We start from the raw sequence: 20,620 nt of genomic DNA on the forward strand, positions 1-20,620 counted from the left end.
TTTTGTTGGAGAAAAATGGTTAAATGAGAAATTGCCTCATAAATGTGTATATAACTCACACATTTAAGGCTCATCAGTTTTACAAAATTGATTGGGCAGTTTTGCTAGCATTAGTTGCTAGCCTTGATGGCTAGAGGCTCCTCCCCTCTCCCCCATGGTGTATAAAAGGAGGCCCTATTCCTTGAAAAGAGATATAGAATTTTTCCTTGACATCCATACACTGTCAGTCTACTTCTCCTATAATTTTCTTTTTGAGAGAGAGAGCTGCCGTTGTCCGTTCGCTAAGCTAATTAGAAGGTGCTTCTGTTGTAGCTGGTAAAAATCGTCGTATCCTGAAAAGTAGACGCCAACGTACCTCCAGCACCCAACGGTGAGGCGGTGAATCTATTTTAAGGAGACTGTGGTATCACACAGGCTTCGGTTTGCTTCCTTTATCATTTTATATTTTATCTGTATTTTATTCAGCATGTTATTTTTCCTGGGATTGAAGGTTTGTTTTGTTCATCTCATAATTTTGCGATATGCAATGTGAAATTATGTAATGTGAGTAGTTTTTCCCAACAAGCTTAAAATAGATTCGACGTTTATCATAGAATTAGATTAATAGATTCATAGGTGTGTGTAATAATTTTGCATGTAATTGGCCACTGGTAGTACTAGCGAATTAATTGGTTTATTAGATGCATGTACACAGGGTTAAGCTTTTGATTTTGCCATTTTGTGTATGCTACTGTTTGGTCTTCCCATGGCATGGAATAGGCCACTGTTATCAATAGGGAAGAAGAGTTCCATTGGTGCAACGTTAATTCACTGTATTTTTTAATTAATTTATTAATTTATGGTGTACCGGTTCATGCCTTGTATTTCTAGATTTACGTGCTTCTAGTTCACATGCTTCTAGTTTATAATATAAATTACATGTTCATTCGGGTTTAATTTTTAGTGTAATTTACATTTCTAGTATGTTTATTAGGTAGTAAATTTTCATGTAACTTGTACCTATTAATCTTTAATTTAGGTGTGGAGTTGTAAAGTTTATAACTTGCCTATATTTAAATTCATGTTAATTTCTCTAGAATTATTTGTATGTTAATAATGTCATTTGCAATTCTTGCCTAGTAATGTGATTTAAGTATTTAGGAGTTATAAAATGTTTGTAACTTGCCTCAATTAATTACATGTTTAGTGTACCATAAGTTCATATGTAACCTTTACCAATTTAAAATATGGTTTAATTATATTTAATTTAGGTCTGTAACTTATATAGTTAATTACATGTTTATTATGTAATTAATTTTTTACAGTTTTTTTTTAGTTTAAATTCTAGATGTGTAACATAAGGGTTGGTTTTAATATTTACTTCCAGTTATTTATTAGTTTGTTTGCTAGTACCCTCCCCTTCAATCACTACTTTGCTAAAAGCAAAGAAAAGCTGAGGGAGGTTTTGCTGTATTTTGCTGCTAACTCTTTACTGCAGGAATACCTATGGAAATGGAAAAAATGATTAATTTGGACTAAATATTTGAAGCAATTGTTTACTTGAGTGTTCATTTGTGGTTATTCACCAATATGTAAAGCATGTTTTATTTGCTTGTAATTATTGTAGCAATTTTGTTGTAATTGCTTGTGCAGTTTGGAACTTGGTGTGTTTAACCTAGTTCATCCCTTGGAAAATTTAATTCTTAAAGTTGTTTCCCATGGACTAGGAGTCAACATGCTCTTGAAAATTTTGTCTAAGGTTAACTGGGTTTTAAGTGGGACTGATGTGACCCCTCCAGTCTTCCTAGAAACTTTCCTGACCATGTTCGATTCTAGGTTGCGTGGTGAGACTAGTTTTGAATTAAATTTTCAATTGTGGGATTTTCTAGTGTTAAGTTTGATTTCTGAAAATAGAGAATAGTGAAAATTCGGCTGTAATTTTTCAGAAATGGCAACTGTCTCTGATGCTCCTACTGCTGCTGCTAATGTTGATGGGGATCCGAACCTGGGGCGATTGGCTTGCCAACCTCTGCTGTGACTTCTGTGGGTAATCCTCTTGTTGTTACTCTGGTTGTTCCGGGAGGACCGCTCAATCATCACGAGCGCCTGGAGAAGTTCATGGGAGTGAATTTCAAGAAATGGCAGCAAAAGATGCTGTTTTATCTGACTACTCTAAGCCTTGCGAGGTTTCTGAGTGAAGATGTACCAGCCGTAGAGGAGAATGAACAAGATAAACAAAAGCTCATGGCTCTGGACGCTTGGAAACAAGCAGACTTCTTATGTCGGAATTACATTCTGAACGGCTTGGCGGATTCGCTTTTCAATGTGTTCTATGCCAAGAAATCGGCTAAGGAGTTGTGGGATGCCTTGGACAAAAAGTACAAGACCGAGGATGCTGGGGTAAAGAAATTTATCGTCGGCCGGTTCCTGGACTTCAAGATGGTGGACTCTAAAACTGTCCTGAGTCAAGTCCAAGAGTTCCAAGTGATTCTGCACGGGATACATGTAGAAGGGATGGTCCTAAGTGAGTCATTCCAAGCAGCTGCTTTGATTGAGAAGCTGTCTAACGGCTGGAAAGACTTCAAGAACTACTTGAAGCACAAACGAAAGGAGATAACAGTTGAAGAGCTTGTTGTCAGGCTCCGGATTGAAGAGGACAACAGGAAGAAAGGAGGGAGTACCTCCACTGTCAAAGCCAACATGGTTGAGCATGGCAAGTCCTCGGGGGCGAGGAAAAAACCACCAACAGGCAAAAGCTCAAAGTTGGGGGTTAGAGGAGGAATCTCCAAAAGGCCAGCCTACAAGCCAAAAGAGCCTACTTTTAGGTTCGATGGCAAATGCTTCAACTGTGGAAGTGACGGGCATCGGGCAGTTGATTGTCTAAAGAAGAAGCCCTACAGGAAAAACCCTCCCCAACACAAAAATCGGGTACATATGGCTGAAATGGAGGAATTGTCACACGATGTGGACGACATGCATCTGTCAGCCGTCGTGTCAGAAGTGAACATGGTGGGGTCAAACCCGAGGGAGTGGTGGGTGGACACTGGGGCCACTCGCCATATTTGTGCAGAGAAGAGAATGTTCACAACTTTCAAACCGGTTTCAAACGAGGAGAAGTTGTTTATGGAAAACTTTGCAACCTCAGTTGTTGAGGGTAAAGGCAAGGTGATCCTGAAGATGACTTCAGGAAAAGAACTGACTTTGATCGATGTCCTTTTTGTGTCGGACATTCGTAAGAACCTTGTCTCGGGGTCTCTCCTAAACAAGCATGGCTTCCGCATGGTGTTTGAATCAAACAAGGTCGTGTTGACCAAGGGCGGGGTTTATGTGGGGAAGGGATATATGTCAGGTGGTAGTTTAAATTGAATGTAATGACACTTATCCCTAAGATTAATGAGAAAGCTTCTTCTTCTGCTTATATGCTTGAGTCTCCTAATTTATGGTATGGTAGATTGGGTCATGTAAATTTTGACTCTTTACGTAGATTAATCAAGTTAGATCACATACCATCTTTTCAGATTAATCCACAACACAAGTGTGAAACTTGTGTAGAAGCAAAATTGACAAGGTCTTCTTTTCATTCTATTGAAAGAAGTACCCAACCTTTGGGTTTTGTGCATAGTGATGTGTGTGACTTGAAAGTTGTACATTCACGTGGTAGCAACAAGTACTTCATCACTTTTGTTGATGATTGTACTAAATACTGTTATGTGCATTTGCTTAAAAGCAAAAACGAGGCTATTGATAAATTTATTCTTTTTAAGAATGAAGTTAAGATTCAATTAAGCCGGAAAATCAAGGCATTGAGAAGTGATCGTGGTGGTGAGTATGAATCCCCGTTTGCCGAGACTTGTGCTCAATTTGGGATTATTCACCAAACCACAGCGCCTTATTCGCCTCAGTCAAATGGTGTTGTTGAGCGGAAGAACAGGACGCTGAAAGAGATGATGAATGCAATGTTGATAAGTTCTGGGTTGCCACAGAACTTATGGGGGGAAGCAATTCTCTCCGCGAATTATATTCTTAATAGAATACCACGGAAGAAATTGGACAAGACTCCATATGAGTTGTGGAAAGGTCACAAGCCTTCATATAAATACCTACGAATGTAGGGGTGTCTTGCAAAAGTAGCGGTACCTACATCCAAGCGGGTTAGGATAGGTCCGAAAACCGTGGACTATATTTTCATTGGTTATGCACAAAATAGTAGTGCATATAGATTTCTTGTGCACAAGTCTGATATTTCAGATATACACAAGAATACTATCATAGAATCTAGAAGTGCATCTTTCTTTGAAGATGTATTTCTGTGTCGTCCCCAAGACAGGGTTCCGAGTTCCATGAAAGAAATAGATGATCACGAAGACGATCACATAGATGATCACATGGATGATCAAACAGCTGATCAAATAACTGATCAAGTAGATGATCAAGCTGATGAAGTAGATGAGCCAAGAAGGAGTAAAAGGGCTAGAACCACAAAGTCTTTTGGTCCAGACTTCTTGACTTATATGTTAAAGGGAGAACCTCGAACGTTCCATGACGCTGTGACTTCACCTGAAAGTCCTTTATGGAAAGAAGCAATTAAGAGTGAGATTGACTCCATCTTACAGAACCATACTTGGGAGTTGGTTGATCTATCCCCAGGCAGTAAGGCCTTGGGGAGTAACTGGATCTTTCGAAGAAAGATGAAAGCGGATGAGTCAATTGGCAAATATAAAGCTCGACTAGTTATCAAAGGATACAGACAGCGAGAAGGCTTGGATTACTTTGATACGTATTCACCTGTGACAAGGATTACATCCATTCGCATGGTGATTGCAATAGCAGCTTTACGTGGTTTAGAAATACATCAGATGGATGTAAAGACAGCTTTCTTACATGGAGATTTAGATGAAGAAATCTACATGGAGCAACCCGAGGGTTTTTCAGCTCCAGGAAAAGTAAGAAAGTTTGTAAGCTTGTCAAGTCATTGTATGGTTTGAAGCAAGCTCTCAAACAATGACATGAGAAGTTTGACAATATTATGTTGTCAAATGGGTTTCGAATCAATGAGTGTGATAAGTGCGTATATGTTAAAGACACTGACAAAGGTTATGTCATTTTGTGTCTATACGTTGATGACATACTCATTGTTGATAGCAATGATGAAATGATTAAAGCTACCAAAAAATTGTTAAACTCTAAGTTTGACATGAAGGATATGGGCCTTGTAGATGTCATTCTGGGTGTTAAGATCACCAGAACATCTGGTGGTATTGTACTTTCTCAAGCTCATTATGTTAATAAGATACTTGAGAAATTTGAAAAGTCAGATACAAGTATGTTTAGGACACCGGTAGACTTAAGTCTATATTTGACCAAGAATAATGGTGAGAGTGTCTCTCAACTAGAATATTCTCGGGTCACTGGGAGTTTGATGTATCTGATGAGTTGTACAAGGCCGGATATCGCCTACGCTGTTAGTAGGCTGAGTAGATACATGAGTAATCCTAATGCTACTCATTGGAAGGGCATTATGCGGGTGTTGGGGTATATCCGTTACACCTTGGATTATGAGCTGCATTATACCAGATACCCAGCGGTACTAGAAGGGTATAGTGACGCAAATTGGATATCTGATATAAAAGATTCCAAATCCACTAGTGGTTGTGTTTACCCTCGGAGGGGCAGTCGTGTCTTGAAAATCTGCAAAGCAAACATGTATCTCGAGATCAACGATGGAATCTGAGTTTATTGCTTTAGATAAAGCAACTGAAGAAGCTGAATGGCTTCGCCAGTTTGTTGAGGATATTCCACGTTGGCCGAAACCTGTGCCAGCTATCAGTATTCATTGCGATAGCCAATCAGCGATTGGTCGAGTACAGAGTAATATGTATAATGGAAAGTCTAGACATATCCGTCGTAGACATAATTCCATACGACAACTACTCTCAAATGGAGTTGTCTCTCTAGACTATGTCATGTCTAAGGACAACATTGCGGATCTGCTAACCAAAGGGTTAGCTCGAGAGTTAGTAGAAAAGTTGTCAAGAGGAATAGGGTTAAGGCCTTTAGTAAAGGTTACCGGAACGGAAAACTCAACCTAGTTGACTGGAGATCCCAAGATCTAGGTTCAAAGGGACAACCTAACTTCGTGTAACGGGTGAGTCACTGAAGAGTTAAATCCTCTTGCCCATTCCTTTATACAGTGATGCCCTGTGGGGGTGGAAGGTTAAGCTAATGCTTTTAATGACCTTAGTGATGTGGTATAATGAAATACCGTATCTAGGTCACCTATGTGAGTGCGAAGTGGGGCAACTTCTTTAAGAATTGCCAAGGCCGAATTCTTTAAAAACACTCACAGAACCGGGCTAGTGTTCTAGGGTCATACCGGACACACCAGTGAGAACAAGAACAATGGTTGGACTAACTCTTGTGTGAGGTCTATTGTCTCGGTTTACATAAACGGCAGAACAGTTCAAGACATCACGTTCACTGGTCAGCCAGTAAATCCGATAGGCTTTCACTACGAAAGGTTCAAGGCCAACAGCTACCTTTTCTGATGCAGGGTTAGTCTATGTGCTTCTCTCTTTCTGAGTCTTTGTTGATAAACGTTGAGCATTTGTTATATTCGGTCAATTTTTATGCATGTGGGGGATTATTGGAGAAAAATAGTTGAATAAGAAATTGCCTCATAAATGTGTATATAACTCACACATTTAAGGCTCATCAGTTTTACAAAATTGATTGGGCAGTTTTGTTAGCATTAGTTGCCAGCCTTGATGGCTAGAGGCTCCTCCCCTTTCTCCCATGGTGTATAAAAGGAGGCCCTATTCCTTGAAAAAAGATATAGAATTTTTCCTTGACATCCATACACTGTCAGTCTACTTCTCCTATAATTTTCTTTCTGAGAGAGAGTGCTGCCGTTGTCCGTTCGCTAAGCTAATTAGAAGGTGCTTCTGTTGTAGCTGGTAAAAACCGTCGTATCTTGGGAAGTAGACGCCAGCGTACCTCCAGCACCCAACGGTGAGGCGGCGAATCTATTTTAAGGAGACTGTGGTATCACACAGGCTTCGGTTTGCTTCCTTTAACCATTTTATATTTTATCTGTATTTTATTCAGCATGTTATTTTTCCTGAGATTGAAGGTTTGTTTTGTTCATCTCATAATTTTGCGATATGTAATGTGAAATTATGTAATGTGAGTAGTTTTTCCCAACAATTTTTTGTTGTAAGTTATCATCTAGTTTGTAATTTAAACGGTATGTTTCTTTTTTGCATTGTATTGGATGTATTTCATTTACATCAGGATGTCTGCCGGGTGAGAGAGATTGAGATTGAGCATTGCATTTGAGAGAATGTTACTGTTTTTCTCAATTTCAAGTAAGATTTTTCAATCACTACTAAATTTGACACGTTTTTGAATGCAATGCAATTTTATTCAAAAATTAATTGTTTTGTCATATTAAGATAAGGTAATGTTAATATATGAAAATGGGACATATTTTCGAACTTAATAAAATGGCCTCTGGACATGTTTTATGAGGCCAATCGAATTTTTGATAGTTTATAAAAGAAAATAAATAGCTAAGTGATTTTGAGAAAGAAAGAGGCTAAAATGATGTTTTCAACCAAGATATCACGCTTAGAATTAATTAGTTTTTGCTTAGTTCATATTCGAAAAATTGGGGCCTGACAGACTGTTCTTCTTGTGGATATAGGCAGGATTTTGTCAAACCACGGAAATCTTACGTGTTCAATTGTATTGATTTCATCTTTGTTTCTTTCCATTATTGTTAATATGTTGTGTGGTGTGTTATCGATGAATCTCGGTTATTTTTCTCCGGAGAACTTGGGCTAGACTTTGATTGGACAATGCTAAGCTAATGCATTTCAGCCATGCCATTCTTTTGAGAGATGCATGTCATAATTTATGTCAATTCACATGGTTCAATATGCTTAAGAAAACTGATTTTATCTCCTTGCGTGGTCTTGGTGGTTGCAAGACATTTCTAGTGTAAGTTTTCAATTAATCGAGGTTGCTAGGGGGGCGGGAGGATAAGACGAGAGACAAACTTAACTTTTGGTATTATGTGCACAAAATGCCTAGATTTGAATAAGTTAGATTCTTAAAAAGACAAGGGTCTTGCCTAGGTGGCTTCATGCTTTTTAGCATGAGCTTTTATTGTTGCAACAACTAATACCTCCATCTCATGATAATATAAATTGTAACATCACTAAAGTCCCGAAAGTGCAAAGTTTATTGTTATTTATTTTCAAAAGTGGCAACAAAACCTCTCACGTCTCGAGAGGATAACAAGCAAAAGACAATAGACTCATGCCCCCAATGGGTACTGGGTAGCATACGGAACAATAATATTGCCAAACTTGCAGATAGAAAAATTCCAGAAGGTAAAACAACATCGAGAATAAAACAAATTGATGAGCCTAAATGCTAGCATGATTTGTAGAAGCATGAGAATCACCCCCAGTGGTAGTGGTAGTGGTAGTGGTAGTGGTAGTGGTAGCAGAAGTAGTAGTAGTAGTTGTTGTAGTCGTTGTCGTGGTGTTGACAAGCACAACTAATGGACTTCTAACAGAATGAAATGCATCTGACCATACTATCTCACCAAAATCATATCTCCCTTGCGATATCTTTCGCGGTTTGAGAGTAACATAGTATGAAACTTCTTCCCAGAAGCATGAAAAGAATAAGACCCTAGGCCATACCACTATTTCCACTCCATTAGGCTCCACAATGCTTACAAAATATATGGTTGTTTTCTTGGTGCCAACATTTCGAGCAGTTCTTTTGATGGTCATTGTGGACTGGAGATTTGGAACTGTTATGGAGGGATAATTCATGTTTGCATTGGTTCTATATCCTTTTGGACAACTTACAATGGTACTGGGAGAGGGTACAACAATGCGTTTTATTATATCTTCGGTGTAGCCAATATTACAGAGGTAGAGAATGTAATCACTAGTTTTCATGTCGTAAACCAACCCTGGATCCATTGCTCGGATGGGATCAATGTGGCCAGCACCAATGTCAAATGGATCGGCAATTTTTGTTATTCCTCCATATATGATGTTGTCATGGCTTGTGTCGCAGGTATAAGCTATTATACGAAGAAGATAGAGCAACAAGTCAGTTGGATTGAAAACATTACTCCTAAATTACTTATTGCAATAACAATAATACAAACCATATAATTTTTTTTTTTCCTCTCTAAAAAAGAAGTCCATAGAAGATGAAAAAGTACATTTTGTGTACTTTCTTAGTGGGGAATTTTTTTTTTTTTTTTTTTAATGTATTTGTAGCATTACTGTAATTGATGAGCTGCATTTTAACAAGGAAATGACTTCTCTCCATTTGGAGAGTTAATTGGACCGAACCAGTTCTATCCAATGGGCTCATCATATGGCTCACTCCAACAATTCACATCGTTGATTTTTTTAGATATTTGTGTGTAAATTTTCCATGAAAAATATTAGATTGTTTTGATAATTGAAACCACATGATTTCATTGTATTTGTCTGCCAAAAAAATAAAATAAAAAATGGATGTCATATTTTCAAAATCATATTTGTTGCCTCTATATATATATATTGGAACAAAACTAATGCGAGGAAATCATTTGAGTATGATTATCAAAATCAAATCAATTTGATTTTGATTTTGATTTTTTTCTTTTATGAATTATCTACCGATAGGACCTAATTAACTGAACTTGACAAGTCCTCCAATCCAGCCCATCTCTCCAAGTAGAAAAAAACGGAAGCTTTTAACGACATTAGTTGAGATTATAATACTGCTATATTGCTAATGCCATTGCAAAATTGTGAACAAAATTAGAAAAACATAATAACGTACTGCATCCAATTGATAAAACACAACACAGAAAGAAAGAAACATTCAAAAATTTGAAGACCAAGACAATTAATCCAATTATTTTGAATTTGTTAGGTAATTAATTAATTAATTGAGGAGATTACCTGTAGTCATGAGAGCAGATCTAATTGCCGCGGGAGACCAGTGAGGGTGTGCTGATTTAAGGAGGGCAATTACTCCAGAAACATGAGGGCATGACATTGATGTCCCTGACTGAAAATTCCAATTTACGGACCGCATATCAAATGCAAATATTGAGGGCGGGGTTTTGATTGGCCATGCTGCTAATATATTAATCCCTGGTGCACTTATATCTGGCTGTTGTGTTGTGTTGCGTTGCGTTGCGTTGGGTTGTTACCAAATGGAAAAACAAATTTTCATCAATCAAATTAATTATTAAGGAAATGATTTAGGTATCTAGCCAACTAGTTAGCATATATATATATATAAACACACACACCCTTACCTTGAGAATATCGGGTGAAAGTGAGCTTGGCCCCCTGGAAGAAAATGCATAAACTGCAGGTGCTGGTGACTTTTTGATAATCGTCATACTTGGTTTTATCTGCACTACAGGTTTACTTCGTTCGCGTTGCATTTACATTTACAAATACAATATTATGTTAGTTACAACTATTTGCAATATATATATATATATATATATATATATTATCACAATTAATTTATACTTCATATTCATGTTGCATCATCCCTAGCTAGTACTATTTGGTAATATTTTTGGTTTGCTTCTAATTGTAAATATGATGAGAAAACAAACAATAATGCTTCTATGGAGGCCAAAAAAAGAAAAAAAAAAAGAAAGGTGTGTCAAACTAGATTTAGTAACTTTTTAATTGTTTACAAAAAAATGTGTAGAAAAATAGAGAGAGTGATGTGACAATTTATAGTGATTTTTTGACTAAAATTAAAAGTTGGCCCAAACCACAATAAGATTGAATATACTCTCTATATTTTATTTTCTAGATACTTCTTGTGATCAAATAGTATTTGAAGTATTTACACACAAGTTCTAATTTATGGACTTATACTTTATTAATGCCTAACTAAGATTTTTTGAATCTTCAATTCCTATTAAATTTTTAATAATTGGAATTACCTTTCAAACAATGATTGCTTATCATTTATGATTATCTATAAAAGAATATGATAATTTGATATTTATTTTGATTTTCAAAACTTTAAAATATTAATTTTCAAATTGAAGAAACTAAAAAAAAAAAAAAAAAAAACTATACTGTTTGTTTCCAATTTTTTGAAAACAATTTTCGGAAAATTCTATTTTCTTATTTTTCATATTGTTTTTATTTTTACTGATTTTTTTTAATATTTTAAGCAATTTTTAAAAATTTATAGACACCTCTAATATAAATACACTTAAAAAGTATAATTTTTGTAATTTTTTTTTTAAAAATTCACTAAATACCAAAAATACAAAAAAAAAACCGAAAATTTATCATATTTTTTGTATTTTTGTGTATTTATTAAATTTTAAAAATATTTTTTCACAAATATTTTACTTTTAAAAAAGTAAAAAAAAAATGCTTAAAATTTTAAAAATATTCACAAAAACAAAAAACCATGAAAAATAAAAATCTCCGTTTTCAGAAAACTGAATTTAGAAAACTGAAACCCAACACCTTTTTTTTTTTTTGAAAAAATTGAATTATTTTTTTTTGTGTGCAAAACTAAAAATTGTGTCTATAAAGGAGTATGATGATTGAACATTGATGTGTAAAACTGTAAAAAAAAAAAACTTATAAAATGAAAAAACTGACAATATTTTTAGTTTTGAAATTAAAAAAACTAATAATGTTTTCGGTTTTATTGGATAGTTGAATCAAACTAATAAGTAGAAGGGCAAAAATATTTAATCTCATGTTCTGTTTTTTTTTATCAGTTGGTGAACAATTATCTGGAATATTACTATGCAAAATTGATAAGGTTGTTAGTTTTAAAAATTAGGAAAAACTGATAATATTTTCAATTTTACTAAATGAATTACTATAATATTTGTAAATAGGGCTTTTATATCTATGATTATTGCGAAAGTGTTAAATAAATACCCAATCCAATAGCTTAAACTCGATTATGTATGGCTGTTGACTACTTGTTTAGAGTACTTACTTGCGAGATATATCAAGATAATGATAGATTTGAGTCCCTTGGATAATGTCAACACGAATGGTGGGGAGGATATCAACATCAGCGATGATCTGCTTCCCCAGAGGCTCCACAAAGATCAAGGCCGTGGCGTTGGCTGTCCACGTTGCTTCTTCAGCCACATCAATTGACACTGATCCTACTAGTGACAAACATAAGATTACCTTGCCTATTGCTCGTTTCTTGTTCCAATAACGTTTCCTGCAAACCCTACAAATGACATCAAATCATCATATGACTGCATTGCATTAATGTGTATGCATCACTTTCCTAACTCTATATATATATATATGTGTGTGTGTGTGTGTGTTGTTTATTAAGAAATATAAAACAATACAAAATTATACTACTCTATGGTTGAGAGAGAGGTTACCCATCCTCAAAATAATCACTTGCATCCACCAATTTTGCTTTTATTTGTTTGGCAGTTAAGCTTTCTCCCTGAACAAACAAGAAAGGAGTCGTATATTTATTTATGAGCACTACTAAATGGTAATGAATGAATCATCTTAAAGGAGGGTCATACGTACGGTTATAGAGAGGTTAGTATCAATCAATATCTGGGTTGGAAATGTTCGATCAATAGAGGAAGCAGCTACACAAAGGCTCCAAGGGGCAACATTTTGGACTAGAGATAGATCTGGCCCATCATTCCCTGCTGAGAACACCACACTAACACCCATCTGCATAGCATGAAATGAACCCACATCATTGCTTGATTCAAACAATGGAAGCAACGGCGGCGTTTTACCAAAAGAGGCTGATATGACATCTACTCCATCGTGTAGGGCATCATCAAACCCTGCCATTATATCTGCTTCACTGCATCTCCCGACAAGATTTTGACTCCAACAGACTTTGTACACTGCTAGCCGAGCCTTTGGAGCTCCTCCCCTAGCAATGCCCTGTGCAAAACCAAAAGAGCTTGCATTTTTAACTATACATCCAACTGCTGTTGAAGCTGTGTGAGTCCCGTGCCCATTAAAATCTCTAGGTGATCGATATTCTGGGTTGCTACTCGGATTTATAGGACCGTATTCTTCCTCAAAACCTTTGAGATAGTATTGAGCTCCAATTAGCTTCCGGTTGCATGCTTTTGTTGGTTCAAAATTTTCTCCTGCTACACATTTTCCCTTCCAAGATTTTGGAATTGGCCTTGTGCCAGCTTCCTCCCTAAAACTCTCAGATTCCGGGTAGATACCTAGAGGCCAATCATAATAAGTAGACGCATTCACATGTAATAGTTGCAATAGAGAAGACACTATATCTATACAACGCCACTTCATACCCATAAAATTTACCTATAATCCTACCCAAAAAGTAAATCAATGAATTTCATTTATTATAATTTTAAATCTACACCATACACCCTATTTTCGGGATAAATTTTTATGGTCCATAGCATTTTTGATACAATAATTCTACACACCTATAATTTTATCCAGAAATCGCAATCAATGGCTTATATTCATTCTATACATAGATTTTACACTATATCAATTCAATTTCTACCACGCAAACACATTTGGGATAAAAATATGGGACAATTTTCTAGATTAGGAGGATTTTCTTGGCAACCAAGGGCTGAGATTCTCTTGCCAGTTGCTAGATTATTATAAAAGTAGTAGAAATCTATTATGACCTATGTGGTGTATTTTTGTATTATGACTTATTGCAAGTCAAAAGGACCACTGATGTGGTGGGTGTTTGATTGATAGTTTCTAAGCTCTAGTTTGTAGGGAGGTTGTTTCTCATAATTTTGTTGTTGGTTTTTTGTGAGTGTTGGAATGCTTAAAAAATATTCAATTAATTTTTGGATCCAGCTCCTCCCTAGTGAAGGGTGCTGTTCGGCATTAGTGGGCCTTGAACTGGGCCATGTTGATAATCAAATCGTTCAATATATACAATTCGTCAAATATATTATTCTTATAAAAAATTACATTGATCAAGTTTATGATAATCCAAACCGTTCAATGTATAAAATTCATGGAGTATATCATTCCTACAAAAAATCACATTGATCTCATCAATGTGATTTTTTTATTTTATAAAAATAATATATTCGAAAAATTTTATACATTGAATGATTTAGATCATTAATATGAGCTCAGATCAGGGTCAACAGTATCGAATAACACCCTCCTTGGAGAGGAGTTGATCCCTTTTTTTTTTTTTTTTTAATTTTTTTAATTTTTATTGAGATTAAAAATCAATAAAATTAAATCTAGTCATTCACCATGTGGGACCACTAAAATTGCCATAAACTTCATATCTACCTATGGACTAGCCATTTGCATGGCTTACCCTGCGGAAAGGTCAACGGACCTGGAAGTTCTTGCAAAGCTCCATCAATATACGCTCCGTTTATTTGTGTAAAAAATATTTTTAAAAAAATATATTATATATTTTTTAATATTTGATATAATAAAAAAAATAGTCAACGGAATTTTTTTTTAACGGTCAATAAAAAATAAGTTTATTTAAGTAGAAAATATTTTTTATTTACAGAAAACGTTTTCAAAACTAAAGTTTTATCAATGTCACCACACCATTACCACTACTCTCACTTCTACCACCATCACCATCACCACAACCACTGTTGTCCCACTACTATGCCACCACCTCTACCTACACCTTCGTTCCCACCTCCACCACCACTGAACATTGGGAAAAATATTTTCTCCATAAAACATTTTTTGGGAAAAAATTTATGTAAAAAATATTTTTCATTAAAAAATATTTTCTACCCAAACAGACGGGAGACTAAATGATTGAATATTTTTATGGAATTTATATATTACCTTTCCTTTTGTATTACATTCCATCGTTAAGACATCAGATTTAGCAAATTTTTAGTGAAATTATAACAAAAATAAACTATTTTTGTATTTTAGCTAGCATTCTTTTTTGATAGACTCTCTATTTTAAAATTTAATTTTATAAAATATTCATTTCATTCATTTTCTTTTATATTTAAATAATTTTGAAATTTTGTTTCTAACGGTCAACTAGACCAACACCATTACTGGATATGTCAGCCGACCTCCTAGACCAGACGACCGGTCGGACATCCGTTTAGACAACCAGCGTGTTAACTGGGCTACTGTGATGGAATTCAAGAAAGTTTGTCAACCGAGACTGTTACCTTTGTCAATCAGATTTGACAACGGGCTGCCTATAACTAAGGCGGACAACCGGACAACGGAGGAGGACTATAGCGATCCCGGTTGTCCCTTTACTGTTCTGTTGTATTCCGGACTCGGTTCCGTGGAGTTGGTAGTTGTATCTATCTTGTTGTCGTCCTTTAATTCCATTTGTTTGAGTTTTAGGATGTGTTGGGCATGTTTTGAGCAGGTGGGTTGAACCTTGGTCTAAAATCTTGTTGCCAGGTTTTTGGTTGTTCCGCTTGAGCGGGACTTGTTGCGCTCGAGCGGAGATTGCACACTCCCAATTTTTCGTATCCCTGCAAAACTTCTGCAGGTATGATTTTTACGCTCGAGCGGGTTTCTTTACGCTCGAGCGGTCGCGCTCGAGCGGGTACTCTGGCGCTCGAGCGGGTAGTACTTTTTGGTGTAGGTTCTAGGAGGGGGAAATCCACGCTCGAGCGGACTGGTTTTCGCGCTCGAGCGGATGTACTTTATTCTTGTGTCTTGGCGCTCGAGCGGGCCTTCTTGCGCTCGAGCGTACCTAGCTTTTTGTTCTTGACGCTCGAGCGTTGCGTTCTCCGCTCGAGCGGGAATGTCGTATATCAGTTGGCAGCTGGGCATTTTAACGTCACTTTCTACATTCTCTCTCCCTCTCTTACTTTCAAAAAAAGACATTTTGAAAGCTCCTCTCTCTAGGAACTCCCTTCTCTCTAGGGTTTGATCTAGTTAGAGTGTCTCACTATCCTTCGACCTTTGTAAAAAGTGTGTTGATCGTCGAGGGCTCAATTTTGATTCGTGGATTTTTGAGTTTGGAGCATTTTGGTTTTCTTCAACTTCCCCGTTTGAGCTTTAACTTCGAGGTAGGGATATCCTATTCCTTCTCAAGAGTTTTGTCTTTGAATTTTAGTATTTTGATGAGTTGGGGGCTGTTGGGTAATTTTGAGAAAGTTTGGGCTTTTGTGTAATTTTACAAAAGTTGGGGTTTTGTTTATACAAACTTATATGCATGTTTGGCATAGAGAAATGAGATCAATATTGGTTTATTAGTGAAAATGGAACCTTAGGGTTGTGATGTTAATTATGGAAAATGCTCTAATTACATTGATAAATTAATTGGTATAGTTAATTTAAAGAAAAGAAGAATTAAATTGAGAATGTTGGAATTGGATGTGTATGGGATTAAAGGGTGTAGTTTGATTCGTTCATCGCTCACCTAGTTGAAATGTTGATTATATATCCATTTGGTGCATTTATTTCAGTATAGAAATAACTGCTTTGGGCTATCGGTGGAGGATAGTCTTGATTGTTGTAGACGTCGCATGATGATTAGGCAAACTAAAACTAATCGATTGAGTATGCTATTGAATATAGCAATTGGAATAATACATTAAGTCTATGTATTGATTGATTGTTTATGATCTACGTTTATATACATGTGTTGTGTGGGAGGAGATAGGGGATGTACTCCACGGTTTAGGGGAAGATAGGGGATGGACCTCTAAACAGGATTTTGTGTGACATTGATACAGCACTACAATGTGTATTAAGTGTTGATTATGGAAGTCTTTGAATTGATTTGATATAGCACTTAAATGTATAGCGTTATCAATTGTAAAGTATAGAAGTGATTCTATGTTATGTTGATACAGCACCGCAATGTGTATCTTTCGCAAAGTGTGGGAATGGTTTATGTGTTATTGATACAACATTAAAATGTGTATCCCTCATGAATTTTGAAAGTGTTTTAAAGATGAGTCTAAACCTCATTAAGTTATTTGACTAGGTGTTGAGCCTTGTTTTCAAACTCAAAGTTGGAAAAGACATGGGAAATGAAATTTGACATGGATTTAATGTCATGAAATCGAAATGTGATATATGTGGATGTATCTGTGTTGACCATCTATCAACTGCTAATCTTTCAGTCATTGTTCATGGCTGGTTTAGTGTATTTCTACTAGGCTGTGGCTCACCCTTTATGGGACATCATTTTCAGGTACAGGTAGCATGCCACCTCCAAGGACATAGCTTGGGAGGCTAGAGGCAGACAGACTGCTTGTTATTTGCTTTCTTTTGATGTATTACACGTAAATTCAAGCCAAGGGCTTAATATGTATTGAGTTAGCACTCTTCTTTTTGTAACCAAGTGTTAACTTGGAAAGTTGTAAGTCCGTGGGGCATTTGCTTTTGTTATTAACATGTAATACTTTTGTAAGAACTATTCAGATTAATGAAAAGATGGTTGGTTTCTTTGTATCAATGCATGTCTAAGTGGATGGATTTTAATGTTATTATTTTGAGGGCGTTACAAGGACAACCTGCAGGACATCCTACAGGATGATCTCTTTGGGTAATTCCTATTGCAACGGTCATTTGCTGACATCTCTAGAATAAATAATAAAATATTGTATAATCTATAAAGAGTGCATTGTTACATTAAGTGATATACTGTAGCAATGTCAAATTTAGTTTCGATGTAGTCAGACTGATGCAAGAGTGATTTTGGACCTTGTCTTACTAATATAGCCTCAAAACTATTATAGTCAGGCTGATGCTGATGCGGATGCTAATGCTCAACACTCTATTTTCTATATACACTATATATATATATATATATGTTATGTCTTTTTATTTTGATCAGCAAAAGAAATTTTCTGTGAATATCAATTACCAATGTTTGAAGAAATAAAACAGACTTCTTATTTACTTATTCTGTTGGGCAATATAATGCAAGTCCAAGGCTTTGTTCTGTAAGTGCATACAATACAAAGCCATGCCACTGAATCTCGGAGAGTGATCGCCGGAGTCCATTTGCACCGAAATCTACATATCACTTCTTAAGGACAGCGGACAATATCCACGCCTTGGCATATTTGTTCGATAAGTTTTCTTGTATTTTTATGCTCTCTGATTTCTGTTCATTGCCCTTATTTGTATCAAACCAGTTTGTTAATCAATTAAAGCATCCATTTGAGAATCATTTTTCCAATAGGGAGTGTTTTTTATTTTTCTTTTTTTGGTTGTTGGCTTCTGGATGACTGTTCCATTCTCCACTTTTGTAATGTTTTATTGAATTAATAATATGACTTTCTTTGCCAATCCAAAAAAAAAAAAAAAGAAAAAAGAAAAAAAGAAAAAAGAAAAAAGACTATTATCATCCTTTGCATAAACATGCATGCATTGTCATAAAAAAGCTTTCATACTCTTTTGGTAAAATATAACATAGGTGCAAAAAGATAGCAGAGCAATAGAGAAACAAGAAGTTCAGCCAATTAGGTTATGGTTACAGGATAGAACAATGTATATATATATATAGAAGTGAGTGCAAATTTATGACCTGTATCAAAGACTCCAACAATTACGTCATCGCCATAAGCTAGTTGCAATGGAGTCGCTTCAGTACCGCTTGACAAGGTAAGGCCCAAGAAGTCCCAGCTTCTTGTGGTGTGCAACTCTAATATTCTGCTCCTAAACACCGAAACTACTCCATCCATCTCTGCATTAATTTATTATTCCTCGTTAAAATAAAACAAAACCAAACAAAATAAAATATAGAAAACTTTGTTCAGGATCTTAAGAAAATTTTGACATAAAATTAAAGCAATTTTAGAAAGTAGATAAATGGGTTAGCTTATATTACGAGCCAAGGTGGTTGCTTGGGTTGAATTAATCATTGCTGAGAAACCAGAGAAACTGTGTTTGTAGCTGTACAGCATGGATTTTTCTGCCTCTTCTTTCCTATTAAAACAAAAGAAAGAAAGAAAGAAAGAAAGAAAGAAAGAAAGAAAGAAAAAAAAAATAGACTAATTATTTTAATTAAGTTATAATTGGCACCAATTTAGAATTGAAAGCTTTTGAGCTAACAATCAAATTAATACCTTTCAAAGACATTAGAGAGCAGCTGAAGATGATGATTAGTAGTAAGGAGAGGATCGTGCATTTGGTTCAGCCCTAAGTAAACAATGTAAACCTGTGTAAAAGGAGAATCAAAAGATAAATTAACTAAGAGGGATGGAAGATGAGAGATGATTAGAAAACAGTTTGAGCACTTTTTTGGTTTATGAAACAAAGAACATACATGAGAGGTGGATAGTGATTGCATGAAATAAAGTGAAAGTGAGAAGAATAGGCATAGGCCCCAAAAACACTGAAAAGAAGAAGTGGCCATTGTCTCCCATGCATGGAAAAACTCACATGGAGGGTTGGGATTAAATACTGTCAAGTAAAGAAGGCAATGGAAAAGGAGAATGGTTGTGGAGTAACAACGAGTAGTGAGAGCATGCGTGCATTTGAAGGCTTTCAATTCAGAGCTGCAAGAACAACACTGGCATACCAGCTTCCATGGAACCATCATCATGATATTTTCCCTTCTAAGCTATAGTTGATATTTCTTTGATAAAGATGGGTGATACTATCATATACATATATACATACATATATATGCACCTCCAAGCCCCATTTCTCTCCTTTTTCCACATTTGCTTTTGTACGTAGGACTACTAGTACTCTAGTATATGTATGAGTGAGTGAGAGACAGACTCTCTTGGTCTTGGGTGAATTACAGCCAAAGACCACCTTCATAAAGCTCCATCATAGTTACTATGAATACTTCCAAGAGAAATGCATGTGCCCTTCATCATTATCTCTTATGGAAAAAACTTTCTTCTACATATATATATATATATAACCCTCATTAATTAATTAGTAGACTAAGATAACAACTGCAACTTAATATTTGTGGAATTCTTAGTGCAACTGAGGTACATTAAATCAATGCAATGGATTTCATAAAGATGAATACATCTTGTACATGACAATGAACACTACATAAATTGTACTGAGGTAATAACTTTCATTAAGTCTTTCTGCTTTTTGTACCTTACTTTCTGTATTAAACTATAAAAACTTAAATTAAGCTGGATAGTATTAGTTGCATCAAACTATAAACATATTGTGTACATATCTTATATTCTACTGACTAGCATTCTACAAATTAAACTAAGTTTAATTCCAACAGTCATGAACTATCAACAATGTAATTATAAAAAAATAAATAAAGAAGAAGAAGAAGAAGAAGAAAACAGAATGTAGAAATAAAATCTCATTTAGGTAACATTCCTCATCTAGACCATTTAAGATCTTTAAAGCTGCTTTAGGTATTAATTACATATAAAAACAATTGGTGGATGAGAATTAATTAGAGGTATATATAGACTGTATTAGTAAGACTTATATCCTTCATTAGCTAACATAAACACATCTAGTAAGCTGTGTAGGTCTATATATTCTAATCCTTTAAGCTATTTTCTTTGTTCAAGTGTAAACAATCATTTAACCTAGCAGATGATATATTGAGTAATGAGAGACTCTTACATAGGTAGAGAGTGTATACACTAGGCAAAATAAACACCTCTACAAAACAGTGTATAACTAGTGCAGCC

General features: G+C 35.5%; 1 protein-coding gene across 2 annotated transcripts; it reads right to left on the reverse strand.

The window, feature by feature from the left end:
• Positions 1 to 8,212: 8,212 nt before the first annotated feature.
• LOC145807617 (subtilisin-like protease SBT3.18) lies at positions 8,213 to 19,387 on the reverse strand. Of its 2 annotated transcripts, none has more exons than XM_082906136.1 (10): positions 19,258 to 19,387; positions 19,058 to 19,149; positions 18,820 to 18,917; positions 18,517 to 18,675; positions 12,567 to 13,237; positions 12,410 to 12,477; positions 12,001 to 12,237; positions 10,322 to 10,436; positions 9,960 to 10,173; positions 8,213 to 9,082 (listed from the first exon to the last, which is right to left on the reverse strand). In XM_082906136.1, exons 1-10 carry the CDS (start codon positions 19,345 to 19,347, stop codon positions 8,409 to 8,411), a joined length of 2,418 nt encoding a protein of 805 aa, XP_082762262.1. In that variant the 5' UTR covers positions 19,348 to 19,387; the 3' UTR covers positions 8,213 to 8,408. The 2 variants fall into 2 exon arrangements, with proteins under 2 accessions (XP_082762262.1, XP_082762261.1); XM_082906135.1 differs by having other exon boundaries at positions 12,001 to 12,246.
• Positions 19,388 to 20,620: the final 1,233 nt, after the last annotated feature.

This window comes from Camellia sinensis, chromosome 14, assembly GCF_055761805.1.
Source record: "Camellia sinensis isolate YWXY chromosome 14, ASM5576180v1, whole genome shotgun sequence".
Taxonomy (NCBI): domain Eukaryota; kingdom Viridiplantae; phylum Streptophyta; class Magnoliopsida; order Ericales; family Theaceae; genus Camellia; species Camellia sinensis.